Source organism: Tursiops truncatus, chromosome 6 (assembly GCF_011762595.2).
Source record: "Tursiops truncatus isolate mTurTru1 chromosome 6, mTurTru1.mat.Y, whole genome shotgun sequence".
In the NCBI taxonomy this organism is placed as follows: domain Eukaryota; kingdom Metazoa; phylum Chordata; class Mammalia; order Artiodactyla; family Delphinidae; genus Tursiops; species Tursiops truncatus.
The window spans coordinates 113,314,267-113,330,125 of NC_047039.1; the positions used below are offsets into that span (position 1 = coordinate 113,314,267).

Below are 15,859 nucleotides of genomic sequence, written 5' to 3' on the forward strand. Positions count from 1 at the left end.
ACGGCAGCCGGGTCCTTGTGGACCATGGGGAGTGGTCCTGCCGCTGCTGACCCCTGTCGTGCTTGGGCTGAGCTGAGTGCCCCCGCCCCTGACACCCACAGGTGTGCACAGGGGCGAGCAGAGGGGCTGGTGGGGGCCTGTCTAGAGGGGCCGGATGTGCCTGTGCAGGGATCACCCAGCCCTGCCTCAGGCCCATCCCCCTCCCTGGTCCCTGCCACCCAGGGGGTCTGAGAGGACAACTGAGGCTCCACCTCCCCCCTTGAGAGCCCCCCAGGAGCCCCACTCTCAGCGAGGCTGGGTGGGTGACCACGTCCCATCCCAGGAGCCACTGGGCTCCTGCTGCCAAGGGGGGTGAGTCTCCTGGCCTCCTCCCGCCCCGGCTCAGCCCCTCACCAGCCTGCTCCTGCAGCCCCACGTGCCGCTGCTGGGACCCCTCCCCAGGCCCCTGGCGGTGCTTCGTGGCCCCCCTTCTTTCTGGAAGCTCCTGGCTCAGTGCAGCAGGTTCCTGTCGCGTGGAATGAGTCAAACCAGGAGCCCCACACCTGAGGCCGCTCTGAGGACTGCACGAGGGGTTCTTGCAGGTGGCCCGCAGCCCTGGGCCTGCCCTGGAAAAGGGCTCCTTACACGACGGCAATCACTACGAATAGTATCTGTCGTGCTAATTCCCACATCGGCAGCCCCTGCCCCAGCCCCTGCACAGGTCAGAGCAGCATGCTGAGGAGCCCTGCTGAGGCTCAGGCCAGGCCCCTGAGGACAGCAGCACTGATGGGGACACAGCCGGGGGGAGGTGGGCCCCACAGGACACGTGAGATGCCAACAGGCGGGGAGTGGAGGAGTGGGCAGGCGGGGGCCGCAGTGAGCTGGGCGCCTGAGAGTGGGCTGTTCCTGGGAGGGGCTGCAGGGCGCAGCGTGTAACGCAGCCCAGCAACTGTGGCCACGCTGGGGACCAGACGGCAGGGCTGCTGGTTGGCCCTGGCTGTCCTCCCTCCGTGAAGGCTGGGGGAGGGGCCTCTCAGCTCAGCAGGAGGTCGCGTGGGATCCGCGGGCGGAGTTGGACACCACCATGGGTGGAGTGGCTGCACCTGGTGTCCCCCCAGCTGCCAGGGGACACACGTGCAGGGATCGCGGCCACACCATCCCTGGGAGCAGTGCCCCCAGCACAGCTGGGACTTCTCCCACTCCTCTGCGCCTCCTGGGGGTCTGACCTGAGAGGCCGTCACCTGCACCCCTTGCCTCCGCTGAGGGGCACCGAGGGGAAAGAGGCGCTCCATCACATCTGCTGACCCTAAACTCCGAAGATCCCTCACGCTAGCTTTCACGAGATCATCGGGGCCTGTCCGGCCCGGGGCCCAGGTCGGGGGCAAGGAGCACGGCTCACCCCACGCACTTCCCCAGCCTGAGGCCCTGAGCCTGCGGTGTCCACTCCCTGCGCCCGTCAGCTGTAGGGGGCTGCAGGCGAGGACGCTGAGCTCCCCGAGATTTGCGGGCTGCCCAAGGCCCCTCAGTGGGAGAACGGAGAGCCAGGAGCCCCCCTGAGGCCTGAGCCATAGGGAGGACTCCCGTGGAGGGGACAAGGGTCCCCAAGGCAGTGACGGGCCACTCCATCCACGACAGGCGCTTCCATCACTCGCTCACGGACCACGGCCGCTGGATTCGAGAGCGCAGCCACGAGTCCTACTCCAAGAATTACTCGGTCGTCTTCCCCCACGACGAGCCCCTGGCTGGACGCAACATGAGGACAGACCCCCTGCACGAGGTGCCACCCCCACCCCCCCGCAGTGCCTGCTCTGTGCCGGCTGCCGGCGCTCTCAGGGAGCCCCAGGTGTGGGGTGACAGAGTGCATGCAGCGCCCCCCCGCCCCCAGCTGCAGGGCAGGTGTTGGCTCCTTCGCTCCCTGGGCACTTACCGAGGGAATGTGCCTGGAGCACAGTGGGGGGTCGTGAGGGCCAGGTGCACCGGCAGGTGTGTGCAGTCGCCCATCAGGAGGGCAGGACCAGGCAGTGGCGTGCTAAGAAGACGTGCTCCTGCTTGTGGGGCCTGCTTGGGATGTCTTTCCTCCCCGGCAAGCTTCTACTTATATGATGAAACCCATCGTCAGGTGCCCTTTCCTGGGGCCTGCCCCTGGGCACTCTCCCAGGCCCCTGACAACCCAGGTGCCTTCCCTGTGCTCCCATTACCCCCCCCAACCCCAAGTCCATCTCCATCCCCCCTTCCTTGCCTCCATGTCTACGAGGACCCTGGCAACGGGGGCTGGGCCCCAGTCACTCTGAGCGCAGAGCCTGACTCTGGGTAGGTGCTCAGGGAATGTTTGTTGACTGGATGGCTGGGGCGGGAGGCAGGTGGGCAGGGCGCAGTAAGCAGGTAACATTTAAGCAGAAGAAGCCTCCTTCATCTGGGGCTCCAGCGCCTGGACCCCAGAGGGAGCTGGTGCCCACGGCACCTCCCCAGGACAGAGACATCCTTGGCTCCCGGGCTGCCCTGTCCTCCAGCCTGGCCTAGAGCGCCAGCTGGGAATCTTGGGCCCCACGTGGGCTCGGGTTCCCCCAGCCTGTCCCCGGGCCTGCACCGTCCCCGCAGCGCAGCAGTCTCCCAAGGAGCTCAGGGCTTGCTCGATGACTCTCGGGTGGAAGATGGGCTCAGGCACGTTGCTCACATGTGCACAGTTCTGCCCGGAGGGGGCTTGGCGGGTGCAGCAGCCTTGCCCCCGGGGAGGAATCTGCCTTCACCCACACTTCACTTCCTCGTCAGCACCCTCCTGGTGACACTTCCCAGCCGTTGATGGTTGGCGTGTGTTTTGTTAAACAGAGGAGCCTGCTCTCCATTTTCCCTCCCAGGAAGGGTGATGCGTCTCTGGTGGAGGTGTCCCCACGCTCACTGGAGGGGAGTGGGTTTTGTGTCCTTGGTTGCCACCCCCTTGGACGTCCAGGGAGGAAGCATCCGGGGGTCACCAGTTGGCATGTGACCTGGAGCGCCCTCCCCCTCGAGGTGGTGGCTCACGGGGAGGGGGAGACTCAGGCCGTCTTGGCCTCTGGCGCCCATCGGTCCTGGCCCTTGAACGCCCGGCCACGCTCAGCTTCCGAAGCCCACTCCTCCTGGGCGCTGGGCTGGGTTGGCCCCAGGCACAGGGCCCTTCCAAACCTTAGAGCGGAGATTCTTTTCTCCCCCCAGGCTAAATTTATTTTCAAAGAAATCTGCCGCCACATTACTTTACTGTGTCTGCTGTAATTTCTTATTGTGGTAAAGTGCACACAGCATACAGCTTGCCATTTGAACCACTCTAAAGTGTACAACGCAGGGGGTTAAGTACATACACGGAGCTGCGTAACCATCACCGCTATCCAGTTCCAGAATGTTTTTGTCACTGCGAGAGGAAACCTCGTACCCATTAAGCAACAACTCCCCATGTCGCCCCCACCCCCCAGCCTAGAAAAGCTACCGATCTATACTTTCTGTCTCTCTGGATGTGCCTGTTCTGGTCTTTTCGCATAAATGGGATCGTACCCTGTGTGGCCCTTGGTGGCCGGGCTGCTTTTCCTTACCTTGCCTCTGAGGTTCATCTGCAATATAACAGGTGTCAGAATGTTCTTCCTTTGTCAGGCTGAATAACATCGCATCGTATGGGTGGACCACACTGGCCATCCATTCATCCGTTGATGGGCGCCTGGGCTGTCCCCTCCTCTGGGTGGCTGTGAACGCAGGCGTGCACGGGCTTGTTTGCGTCCCTGGTGTCATTTCTCCTGGGTGTACGCTTAGCTGTGGCATCGCTGGGTCAATGGGTGTCCCAGACCGCTCGGGCTGCCGTAACAGACACCCCAGGCTGGGGGGCTCGAATTCATCTCTCACAGTCCTGGAGGCTGGGCGGTCAGGATCCAAGTGTCCGCTGACCGGTTTCTGGTGAGGGCGGCCGCCTTCCCGCTGTGTCTGCTCCTGGCAGAGGGACAGCCCTGGTGGCTTCTCCTCTCCTCATAAGGCTTCGGACCCCACCCTTAGGGCCTCATTTCACCCTAATTCCTTCCTCACAGGCCCCGTCTCCAAATACAGTCACACTGGGGGTTAGGGCTTCAGCATAGGAATTTGGGGGTGCTGTTCGGTCCATAAGAGAAGGTAATTCTGCAGATGGGGGATTCTTGAGGCGGGCAGTGTGGGTGCTGGGAGGGCCGCACAGTTGGAGTCAGAGCCTGGGCTTGGGTCCTGGTTCCGAGTACTGGGACCTCTTTGCCCGCTGCCTGCTGCGGTGCCGGGTGGTGGATTCTCCCCTCCCTGCCCTGCTCTGCGCGTCTGGCCAGGCCTGAGTGGGCCTCTTCTCCCTCCACAACCAGGAACTCCTCGCACGAGGCTGCGTGTTCCAGGAGCGGCACGGCTGGGAGAGGCCGGGATGGTTCAGTCCCCACGGCGCGGCTCCGGTGAGTGGCTCCCCGGCACCCAGCGGCCATGCCCCCAGCCCGGCCTGCGCCCGGCCCCTGCCCACCGTCCCGCCTACGTCCTCCCCACCGGAGGTGGCTGTGTGTCTCCCTGTCCTTAGTGCCGTGGGGCGGGTGCGTCACCTGGCCTTTGGAGAAGCCGAGCCCCGGCCGGGCCACCTGAGGTCGTGGGATGTCCCCACAGGCATCCCTCACCGCCCACGGTGCCCGGCCTTCCACGGCCCAAATGGGCCAGGGGCCAGGAGAGCTGGTGTTCCACAGAGGGGAGGCTGCACACGAGGCTCCCAGGTTTACGGGAGGAATCAGAGCGTCTTCTCGTAATTTGGTTCATATATCTTTGGCAACGGCAACTGTGAATGTTAGTAGGAGGATTTAGCCAAAATTATGCATTCTGTGTGTTAGCTCGTAAGTTGGTACTTCACAGCGTCCTGGCCTCTGGGTGCCCTCCTGGGGGCTGCCCAGCCCCCACCCAGTGCCTCTCAGGGACCCGGGTCCTCAGAGAAGAGTCAAAACCGTCCTGCTTGTGAGCCCCTCGGCCTGGGGTCTCTGGAGCAGGTGATGTGATCTGAGGGGGATAGTATTTGACCCAGATTTGTACAAATTAAAACCCCTTTCCCGTTGCTATGTTTCACCAGTCCCCTTCCAGTGCGACCCATCTCCCATCTCCGTAGCAGCTATGTGCCAAGGCACGTTCCAGGGCATGTTAGGTGAGGTGGATGGAGGCCAGAGTTCCTGATGGCTTCTGCCTCTGCTTCTCTGGGGTCAGCAGAGAGGAGGGGCCTAGGGAGACCCCTCCTTGAGCAGGTCTCTGCAGAGCCCACTGCAGCCAGCCTGGTCCGCCCTGGAAGCCCCTCTCCCCGGAATCCGCGGGCAAGGCGATGAGACCAGAGCAGGAATCAGCGACATACCCCTGGTCCCGAGATGGGCAGGCTGTGCAGTCCCCACCCGGGAGCCATCCTGGGAGTCCAGGGCACTGGGTGACGAGACGTCCCCAAACCCCTGACCCCTGGCCAGGCTACGGCAGGCTGGGATGTTAGGAGGGAGGGCTGGGGGAGGAGGAGGGGCCCCATCCGCAGGAACAGGGCCAAGTGCGGGGTGTTGGGTCCTGGGCCTGCCTGAGAGCAGCTGACCGAGTGCAGGAGAAGCCAAGGCAAGTGGTGGCTGAGGGGCCAGCCTCTGGGGCCCACGCCGGGCGCTCAGGACTCGCCTGTGACCTGAGGCAAGTTCCAGTCTCTCGGCGCCTCGGTTTCCTCATCTGTAGAGAGGGTCTCCCTTCCCGGAAGCGCGAGGCCCTTTGCGCAGGGCTTGGCCCCGAGCAGGACCTGATCCCGGATCACCATGGCAACAGCACCTGGAGCCACCGCTGCGGCCACCCCAGCCCCGACTCCCCCTCCCTCTCCTTCCGCAGGCTGATCCCTGGGCCTTATCCCAGCGCCTTGGCGCTGAATCGGAAGCCCTGGCGTGGCCCCCGAGGTCCCAGTCAACCCGCCTGTTTCCCGTTCAGCCCCGTCCCTCGCCGTCCTCCCTACCCGAGCACACCCAGTTCGTTCTCCACCCTCCGGGGCCCCAACGCTCCCACCGCCATGGAGATGATGGTGTCACCTGTGCAACATGGAGGGCATGCCTGAGCCCCGCCTCCACCCCGGCCTCGTCCACAGCGCGTTGCCCCTCGAGAGCGGGGCTTGGAGAGGGCAGGACCAGCTCTGCCCTGTGGACCTTTGTTTCCGCAGGACCCGGCTCAGGGCTGGCCAGGCCGCGGGCACCGGGCCATGCTGTGCGTGGAGGGGGGAGGAGGGGGCGGGACCGGTGACGACCCCTCTTCTGCCCCAGGTGCTCCCTTACGACTACTACGGGGCCTACAGGCAGCGGGCGCATGAGGACTACCTCTACGGCAGGCTGCTGGGCCACGAGTACACCTTCGACTTCCCACCCCACCACGACGTGGTAGGACGCCCCATCCCTGATGGCACAGAAAGGCGGGCGTCCCCGTGGGCTGGCCCTCTCTGCCGGCTATCCCCACCCCCGTTTTTGGCCGACTCAGTTTCGTGGAGGAATCGGTGATGTTCTCTGCCCTCCCCTCCCGTCTGTACCAAGACTTTGGCAGCGGTGAGGTCTGCTCAAGGAGTGGGGCTGGAGCCAGGCCTGGGTCTGGCTGTGTGGCCTCGGGCCAGGGCTTCACCTCTCTGAGCCTCTCGGAGCTGCTCCGATTCTCAGGTCGCTCCTGGTGGCTCCTGGCCCCTTCCTTCCCTTCCCGACTCCTCATTTCTGTTGGGGTTGAGGTGAGTCCCTCTGAGTCTGCGTCACACAGGGAAGTTCTCACAGGCAGCTTCTGCAGAAGAGACTATGCCAGCTTCCCCTCGGAGCCGCCCAGCTGCTTTGTTACCCAGCAGAACGTGCTGTGTCCCCGTGCACGTGGCCGACTGGGGAGGGAGCGAAGTCCCTTCGGTATCTGTTTGAGAGGGGGCCAAGGCCTCAGCCTGGGGGTCCCCAGGGATGGGTGGCCTGGGAAGCTTCCTGGGCGTGGGACCCCTGCAGTCACGTGGGGCCCCCTGCTTAGAAGCAAAGCTCTGCTGTTGCTGCCTGGAAACTCTTAATACATTCTGAACAGGCCCGCATCTTTATCGTGACTAGTTCTGCACCCGGTCCTGAAGGGGAGGAAGCAGGCTCTCCTCCGAAGCTTGCCCTAGTAAAGGCATTGGAGGAGGCGGCTTCTGAAATGGAAGGGGAGGCGTGTGCGTCTGAAAGCCCAGGAGTCCCTGGGGGCTGCCTCTCCGGGGAGCAAACGGGGACCCGTCTGGCACCTCCGCACGGTGGCTTCCAAGGCCTGCGGGATGTTCAGGCCCTTGAGGATGTGGGCGCTGGGAGGGGATGCCAACTTGGCTTCACGGCTGCATCCCACCCGCGCAAAGGCACCTCGACAGTCCCAGAGCATGAAACAGGCACTTGTGCTCAGCCTTGGCAACTTCCCCAGCCTGGCTAGACGAGAGTCAGCCCGGGAAGCTGTTCTGGGCTTTGATCTGCAGCCCCAGCAGTGTAAGCGAAGGTACCACATGGCTGATGGGTGAAGGGAGCTCCATAAAGAGTAGTGGTGCCTGGAGCTGTGCAGGAGCTGTGCAGACCCCATGGGGTGCCGTGTAACAACCAGCTGTCCCAGGGGGAAGCCTGATCCCCGGCGCTGGCCAGTTTCCCCTGTATAAATGCCCTCACCGTCCGCTCCCTCCCACCCACCCACGTGGCATCACTGAACGCAGAGCGGGGAGAGATGCGCACGGTGGCTTCTCGGGGTCGGGGCACTACTAGACAGACCCAGGTGATGAACAGCTCATCGTTTCCACCTGTGTAAACTTGAGTGGCCCACGTACTGCCCCTGGGCCTCAGAGGGCACCCGGCCGTGAGGCTGCTGATCACAGTTGCTCCCAGGCAGCGGTGTCTGTACCACACGGGGCGGGAGGAGATGGCGTGGGCCCCTCACACACCCTAAATGCTCCCTAAGTGGCAGCTTTCCTGTTATAATTTTTTTTTTTTCCCGTAAAAGCAGTGGGATTGGCACATCTGCTCAGCGATGGGGTGAGGGGTTTAGGGCAAAGATGGACTGACATTGCAAGGGAAGACCAAGCAGAAGAAACAGATGGACAGCAGAAAACCTTGAGACTGGAGCCAAGCGTTTGCGTACCGTATGGAGGGAAATAATGAGAGATGTCGCCTTGTTTTTTTTTGTTTTTTTTTAAAAAAAAAACAGCTTTACTGAGATATATTCACATACCATACCACCCAACCACTTAAAGTGTACAATGCTTTTAGTATTTTCAGAGGGTTCTGCAACCATCACTGCAATCTAATTTTAGAACCTTTTTATCTCCCCCCCAGGGAAACCCTATCCCCATTAGCCCATTTTCTCACCGCATCCCCACCTTCTGGCAGCCACTAATCTACTTCCTGTCTGCGTAGCTTTACCTCATCTGGACGTTTCACGTAATGGACTCGTACCATGGTCTTCTGTGACTGGCATAATGTCTTCAAGGACCATCCATGTTTTAGGAAGTCGTCAGTACTTCATGACTTCTTATTCTGAACAATATTCCATTACATGGATACACTCCTTTTTCTTTATCCATTCATCTGTTGATGGACATTTGCGTGGTTCGACTTTCGGGCTATTATGAATAATGCTGCTCTGAAAATGTGCGTGCAAGTTTTTAGACAGATGTTTTCATTTCTCACGGGTAAATATCTGGGAGTGGGATTGCCGGGCCATGTGGTAGCTCCACGTTTCGTGTTTTGAAGATCTGCGAAGGCTTTTCCAAAGTGGCTGCACCGTTTCACACCTCCGCCCGCGGCGGACGAGGTTCTCGGTTCTCCATCCTCGTGAGCACGTGTAGTTCTCTTTTTGACGCTAGCCATCCGGGTGGGTGTGAAGTGGTATCTCAAAGATCTGAGTTGCATTTCCCTAATGACTGCTGGTGCGGAACATCTTTTCATGTGCAGATTTAGCCATTTGTATATTTTCTTGGGAGAAATGTCTATCCAGATATTTTGCTCAGTTTTAAATTGAGCTATTTGTCTTTTTATTGAGTTATAAGAATTCTCCGTACATTCTGGCTACAAGTCCCTCATCAGGTTTATGATTTGTAAACATTTTCTCTCCTTCTGTGGGTTGGCTTTTCACTTTTTTAACGATATCGTTGGCAGCACGAAAGTTCTTAATTTTGATGAAGTACAGCTTATGTAGTTTTTCTTTTGTCCCTTGCGTTTTTAGTGTCATATTTAAGAAGGCGTTTCCTAACCCAGGTCACAACGAGTTACTCTTCCGTTTTCTTCTCAGAATGGTATAGTTTTAGGTCTCGTACTTAGGTCTGTGGTTCATTCTGATGAAGCTTTGTGTGTGGCGTGAGGAAGGGGTCCAACTTCGCACTTTTGCAGACGGCTATTCGGGTGTTCCGGCACCATTTGTTGAAGATTATTCTTTTCCCGATCGAATTGCCTTGGCATCCTTGTGAAAAATCAACTGACCATAAACGTCAGGGTTTATTTCTGGACTCTCAATTCTATTCCATTGATCTGTATTTCTATCCTTATGCTATACCACGCCGTCTTGAGTACATTAGCTTTGTAGTAAGTTTCAAAATGAGGAAGTGTGAATCCTCTAGCTTTGTTCTCCTTTTTCAAGACTGTTTTGAATATTCTGGGTGCCTTGCATTTCTGTATGAATGTTAGAATCCGTTTGTCAGCTTCCGCCAAGAAGCCAGCCGAGATTTCGGTAGACTCTGTCTAATCAGTAGATTGATTTGGGGGGTACAGTCATCTTAGCAATAGTGAGTCTTCATTTCGTAAACATGAGAGGGCTTTCCATTTATTTAGGTCTTTAATTTCTTTCAAAGATATTTTCTAGTTTTTAAGTACAAGTTTGCACTTCTTTTGTTAAATTTATGTGTAAGCATTTAAAAATTCTTTTTGATGATGTAAATAGAATTATTTTCTTAATTTCATCGATGGTTCATGGCTAGCATATAGAAATACAAAAATTTTTTATTTGTTGTATATTGACCCTATATCCTGCAACCTTCTTGAACTATTTTATTAGGTGTAATAGTTTTTCAGTGGGTTCCTTAGGATTTTCTGATGTAAGATCACATCAGCTGCAAATAGAGATGGTTCTACTTCCCCTTTTCCAGTCTGGATGCCTTTTATTTTTTCTTGCCTAATTGCTCTGGCCGGGACCTCCAGTACAATGTTGAGTAGAAGTAGCAGAGTGGACAGCCCTGTCTTGTTCCTGATCTTAGCGTGGGACATTTAGTCTCTCACCATTAAGTATGTCAGCTGTGGGATTTTGTTCATGCCCTTTATCAGGTTGAGGAATTTCCCTTTTAGCCCTAGTTTACTTGGAGTTTTTATCATGAACAAGTGTTGGATTTTGTCAGATACTTTTTCTGCATCTGTTGAGATGATCATTTGGTTTTTGTTCTTTATCCCGTGAAGATGGTACATTACGTCGATTGATTTTGGGGTGGTAAACCAGCCTCCCATTCCTGGGATAATCCCACTTGATCGTGGTGTGTAATCCTTTTTATATGTTGTTGGATTTAGCTTGCTAGTATTTTGTTGAGGTTTTTGTATCTGTATTCATGAAGGATTTTGGTCTGTAGTTTTCTTATGAGGTCTTTGGTTTTGGCATCAGGGGTAGTGCTGGCCTCTTGGGAAGAGTTTGTGAAGAATTGGTATTAATTCTTTTTTGAATGTTTGGTGAAATACACTAGTGAAGCCATCTGGACCTGGGCTTTTCTTTGTGGGGAGTTTTAAATGACTAATTAAGTCTCTTTTTTATTATAGATGGATTCAGACTATTTCCCCTTCAGTCGGCTTCAGTAATTTGTGTCTTTCTAGGAATTTCATTTCATGTCTAATTTGTTGGACAGCTGTTGACAGTATTCCTTAAAATCCTTTGCTATAAATTGGTTAGTGATACCCCTCTTTCATTCCTGATTTCAGTACTTCGAGTCTTCGCTGTTTTTTCTTGGTCAGTCTAGCTAGTGATTTGCCAATTTTGTTGATCTTTTCAAAGAAACAATTTTCAATTTTGCTGATTTTCTCTGTTTTTCAAGATTTCATTTATTTCCTTTCTAATCTCTAGTATGTCTTTCCTTCTGCCTGCCTTGCCTTCTGCCTACTTTGGGCTTAATTTGCTCTCCTTTTCTAGTTTCTCAAAGTGGAGAAGTTAGGTTATTGACTGGAGAGCACTTGCAGGTGTAAAACTTCCGTGAGCACAGCACTAGCTTCATCCCATCAGTCTGCATATGTTGTATTTTCATGTTCATTCATCTCCAAGTGTTTTCTAATTCCCTTTCTCTTTGATCCGTTGGTTATCTAGGACTGCGTTGTCTAACTTCACTTATTTGTGAATTTCCCGATTTTTCTTCCACTACTGATTTCTAATTTGATTCCACTGTGGTCAAAGAACATATTTTGTACGATTTTAACCCGTTTGAATTTATCGCCTTGTTTTATGGCTTCTGGTCTACCCTGGAGAGTGTCTCCTGTGCTTGAAAAGGATGGTCACCGTGTGTTCCTAGCTGGAGGGGGGGAAGGCAGGAGGGGCTCTCGGAGCAGGACGGCAGCCAAGGGCCCAGTGCCCCAGGGTCTGGGGGAGGAGTCAGGTCCCAGAGCCCACACAGCACCCCACCTCTGGAACTTTTCAGATCAAGAAGGAGTGTCTGGCCTGCAGAGGGGCTGCTGCTGTGTTTGACATGTCCTACTTTGGGAAGTTCTACCTGGTGGGCCTGGATGCGAGGAAGGCCGCCGACTGGCTCTTCTCGGCCGATGTCAGCCGGGCCCCAGGTACGGAGCCCAGGTGGGCCACGCTTTCCCACTTCGGTGCAGCCCCGGGCACTGAGACGAGACAGCGAGCTAACCCTGTCCTCTCTGGGCTCATCTGGCTCATGGCTCTGCCCCCGGGGCCTGGCCCTGGGTCCCCGTGTCCAGACCCCTCTGCCCTCCTGGCCGAGCCCCAGCCCCAGGCCCCCTCCACTTTCCTCCCTCCCTCTACCCTCTGTCTCCTCCTCCATCCTCCCCCCTGCCCCCACCCCCACTTTTACTTTGTTCCAGACAGGGTTCCAGGCAGCAAGTCCTCAGAACAGTCTCCTGGGGCTGCAGAACCTGTCCACTTCCCCCCCTAGGAATGCTCTCCCCAAGTAGGGTTTCTAGAATTAAACAAAAACACAGGGTGTTCAGTTCCATTTGAATTCTAAATAAAGGATGAATAACTTCTTAGTGTAAGTATGTCCCATGCAATGTTTGGGATATGCCTCTCCTTTTTTATCACGCATCCCCATCCACCCGACCCCAAACTCACCCAGCCCCATCGCTATTAGTTTCCTAGAGCTGCTGTAACAAAGTACCACAAACTGAGTGGCTTTAAACAACCTAAATGTGTTATCTTACAAGCCTGGGGCTGGAAGTTCAGACTCAGGCCGTGATCCCAAGAACGTAGAATCCCTCCTTTTTGCCCCTCCTGGCTTCTGGCCGTGGCCACCGTCCATGCCTTTCAACCACGTTGCTCCAATCTCTGCCTCTGAGTCACACGGTCTTCTCCCTGCGTTTTCTTCTTCTTTTAAGGGCACCAATTACGTTGGATTAGGGCCCCACCCTGATGACCTCTGATCACCCTAGCATGATCCCATCTGCAAAGACCCTATTTCCAAATAAGATCCATTCACAGGGACTGGGGGTTAGGACTTCAACATACCATTCTGGGGGTCACAGTTCAACCCATTATACCATTTATCCAGCCAACCCACCTGCTCCCCACCTCACATGTACCTGCTACTCACCTCTCCTTAATCCCCCGCGTCCCATTCATCATGCCAACACCCTTCTACCCACCCACCCGTCCCCTCCTTCCATCCGTGCTTCCCCCCACCCTCTCCCCACCTCCGCATTCTCTCATCCATCCATCCATCTACTCACCTCCCCTTAATCTCCCGTGTCCCATTCATCATGCCAACACCCTTCTACCCACCCACCCGTCCCCTCCTTCCATCCATGCTTCCCCCCACCCTCTCCCCACCTCCGCATTCTCTCATTCATCCATCCATCTACTCACATCCCCTTAATCCCCTGCGTCCCATTCATCGTGCCAACACCCTTCTACCCACCCACCCGTCCCCTCCTTCCATCTGTGCTTCCCCCCACCCTCTCCCCACCTCCGCATTCTCTCATCCATCCATCTACTTACTTTTGCATACTCATTTGTTCATCAGCCATTCAAGGAGCTTCTGCTGTGCCAGGCATGGTGCTAGGAACACCCAATGAATGAGATATAAATCCTGCCCTTAAAGACGTCCCAGCGTGGGGGTGGGGTGGGTGGGAGGGAGGGATTCGAGGCATTTCTAGAAGAAAGAAGCCTCCCTCCTGACCCTTCCTCCTCTGGGCATGGCAGTGCTGGGTGACCTGCCCATCCCTCTCTGGGTCATTCAGTCGTGGTGGCATCACTGAGACGAGGGGCCTTTCAAGGTTGTCCCCCTAGGGTATCCGACCAAGGGTTACCCTGAGCTGAGGGGCCGCCCCGCTAAATGGCTCCCACATTCTGGGGTCTTCATCCTGTCCGCAGGCTCCACGGTGTACACCTGCATGCTGAACCACCGCGGGGGCACCGAGAGCGACCTGACCGTCAGCCGCCTTGCCCCCAGCCCCCAGCCCTCCCCGCTGGCCCCTGCCTTTGAAGGTAAGCGATGCCTCGAGGATCCAGCAGTGCCCTCGACGCAGCCCCGCTCGGTGAGGCGGCCGCCGACGCAGGACGCACTGGGAGGGGCTGCCGAGGCTGCTCTGGTCACGCGTGTGCCCGCTGCAGTCAGGGCCTGGGAGCTCAGAGGTCTCGCTTCAGGCAACGATGCTGGGCTTCCAGCGCTCAGTGATTATGCCTTTGAACCTGCCCGTCCCGCAGGGTTTCGGAGTGGCCACAGCGTGCGCGTGCTCAGCTCACCTGCCCGGAAGAGAGTGAGCCGAGGATAAGGCCACGCCTCCCTCGTGGAGAACTTAGCTCCTTCTGACACCGGCATCTATGCTGAATTGGCTGTCTCCGTTCCCGTGTAACTCTCAGTCTCAGACTGGGGCAGGTCCTTAGAAGATATCCAGCTCTGTGCCCAAGCTGACACCCACACTGCCCTCTGCAGGCCCTCTGCTTCTGCTTGCATGCCTCTTGTGACGGGGAGCTCATTACTCGTACCCCTTGTTTGCACAGGTCTGACTACGCTGAGCCAGATCTGCCCCCATCAGTTCACCTCCCCGACCCACCCCTTGGTTCACATGGGAGCAGTCGAATCTCTAGTGCTGCAAGCCTGTCTCTGTCAGGGAAGAGTAGCAATGGCTAAGCTTCACAGAGCGTGGGAAGCATCCCCTCTCTCCAAGAAGGGGCCGCCTTGCCACCTCTGGGACACTGGATTTGCAGGGGAGAAAGGATTCAACTGTGCTGCTCTCTGTGCGGCTGCACTGTACCGTCGGGGGAAGGGTCACTGTCAGCCCGTTCAGGAAACCTGGCGGCCCCAGCTCCCGGCCTGGCTCAGTGCTGCTGGCCATTCAGTTGCGTGGGACTCAGTCACGGAGGAGGGGGGCGAGGTCTGGCCTGGGCACTGGGAGAGGGAGGTGCAGGAGAAGCCCGATAGAACACTGGGTGGGATTGTGAGGGGGTGGGAAAGAGTGAGGATTATGGGAGGCCATGGGAAGCAGGTGAGCCAGGATGAGGAAGGTTTCCTGGAGGAGGTGATGTCTGGCCTGAGCCTCGAAGGATGGATACGAGCCACCTGCTAGAAAGGTGTGGAGGAAAGAACGCGGGAGGATCCTGTGAGGAGCTGGGTGGAGAGGGGCATTTTGACAAGGGCCGCTGGAAACTTTGGCCTTCATCCCCCAGGAGAGGGGAGGCCCGGTCCAGCCACAGCTGCCATCCTTAGACAGCGAGTCTAGCTGGGGAGACAGAACAGAGGGACCCCAGTGAGTGTGCAGGTCCCTGAAATCCTGGCTCTGCCACTGCCTGGCTCGGGGCCCGCCTCTCTGAGCCTCAGTTTCCCCATCTGTGAAGTGGAGACAAATGACCCACCTCCCTGAGCTGCTGCAGGGAGTTGAGCGAGAGTCTGGGGGTGCCAGGAGGGCTGGGGAGCAGCCTCCCTGAGCTTGTTTCCCCACCTGGAAACTAGTCCCCGTCACCGGGGGGAGTTGTCACCAAGGCTCTGTACGCTGAGCCACGGCCCAAGGGGGCAGCTTCTTGTGCCCTTCCCGATGAGTCTGGTGGATTCCTGGCCCTGGAGGAGAACTCGCCTGCCAGGGCCGGAAGAGCAGGCTCTGAGAGGAGGGGAAGGGGAGGTGTTAATGGACCCCGGAGATGTTTCTCCTGGACGCTGGGGGCGTCTGCCTCAAGTTAAACGGCCGCCTGGTGGGGAGGTTTGCACTTGGTGGGTTCTTGACCTGCCAGGGCGTGTGCAGATGACAAGCAAGTCACAGTGGTCTGTGGAGCGTGCTAAAGGTCCCGGCTTCACCGCTAAGCACAGAAAACCCACATACGGACCTTGTATTTTCAGCCTTAAAAAAGCGGTACTGTTCCTGCTGTGAACATGCATGTCCAGTCAGTGCGCGTGTTTATACCTGTTAGGTCAGATCACCATTAAGACAAGAGGATGTGCGTTTCACGTGTGATCAAGGTTGTGTATAAAGCAGCTGTCCATCTTAAATGTGATTTTGAACAGTATTTTACATCACAAAGGGAGTACATACCTGTAGGAAACATTTGGACAATTCTGAAAAGTACAAAATAAAGTCCACAGCTCCCGGCCCGAGCCAGGGCCCTGGAGCCTGCCCTCTGACCGCCCTCCCTGCCATGTCCGCCGTGTGGGCTGGACCTGGACCTGGGCACTTCGCGATGTTTTTCATGAGAGACAGCTGCCCAGAGGAGGCCA

The 15,859-nt window shown here is 56.9% G+C and overlaps 1 protein-coding gene across 1 annotated transcript in view; it reads left to right on the top strand.

The window, feature by feature from the left end:
- SARDH (sarcosine dehydrogenase) overlaps positions 1–15,859 on the top strand; it is a 64,240-nt gene that overhangs the window by 23,379 nt on the left and 25,002 nt on the right. The window contains exons 12-16 of the mRNA XM_033859005.2: positions 1,615–1,756; positions 4,320–4,403; positions 6,252–6,365; positions 11,615–11,753; positions 13,525–13,638. Coding sequence (XP_033714896.1) covers positions 1,615–1,756; positions 4,320–4,403; positions 6,252–6,365; positions 11,615–11,753; positions 13,525–13,638 — 593 coding nt within the window. The remainder of the gene's footprint in view (positions 1–1,614; positions 1,757–4,319; positions 4,404–6,251; positions 6,366–11,614; positions 11,754–13,524; positions 13,639–15,859) is intronic.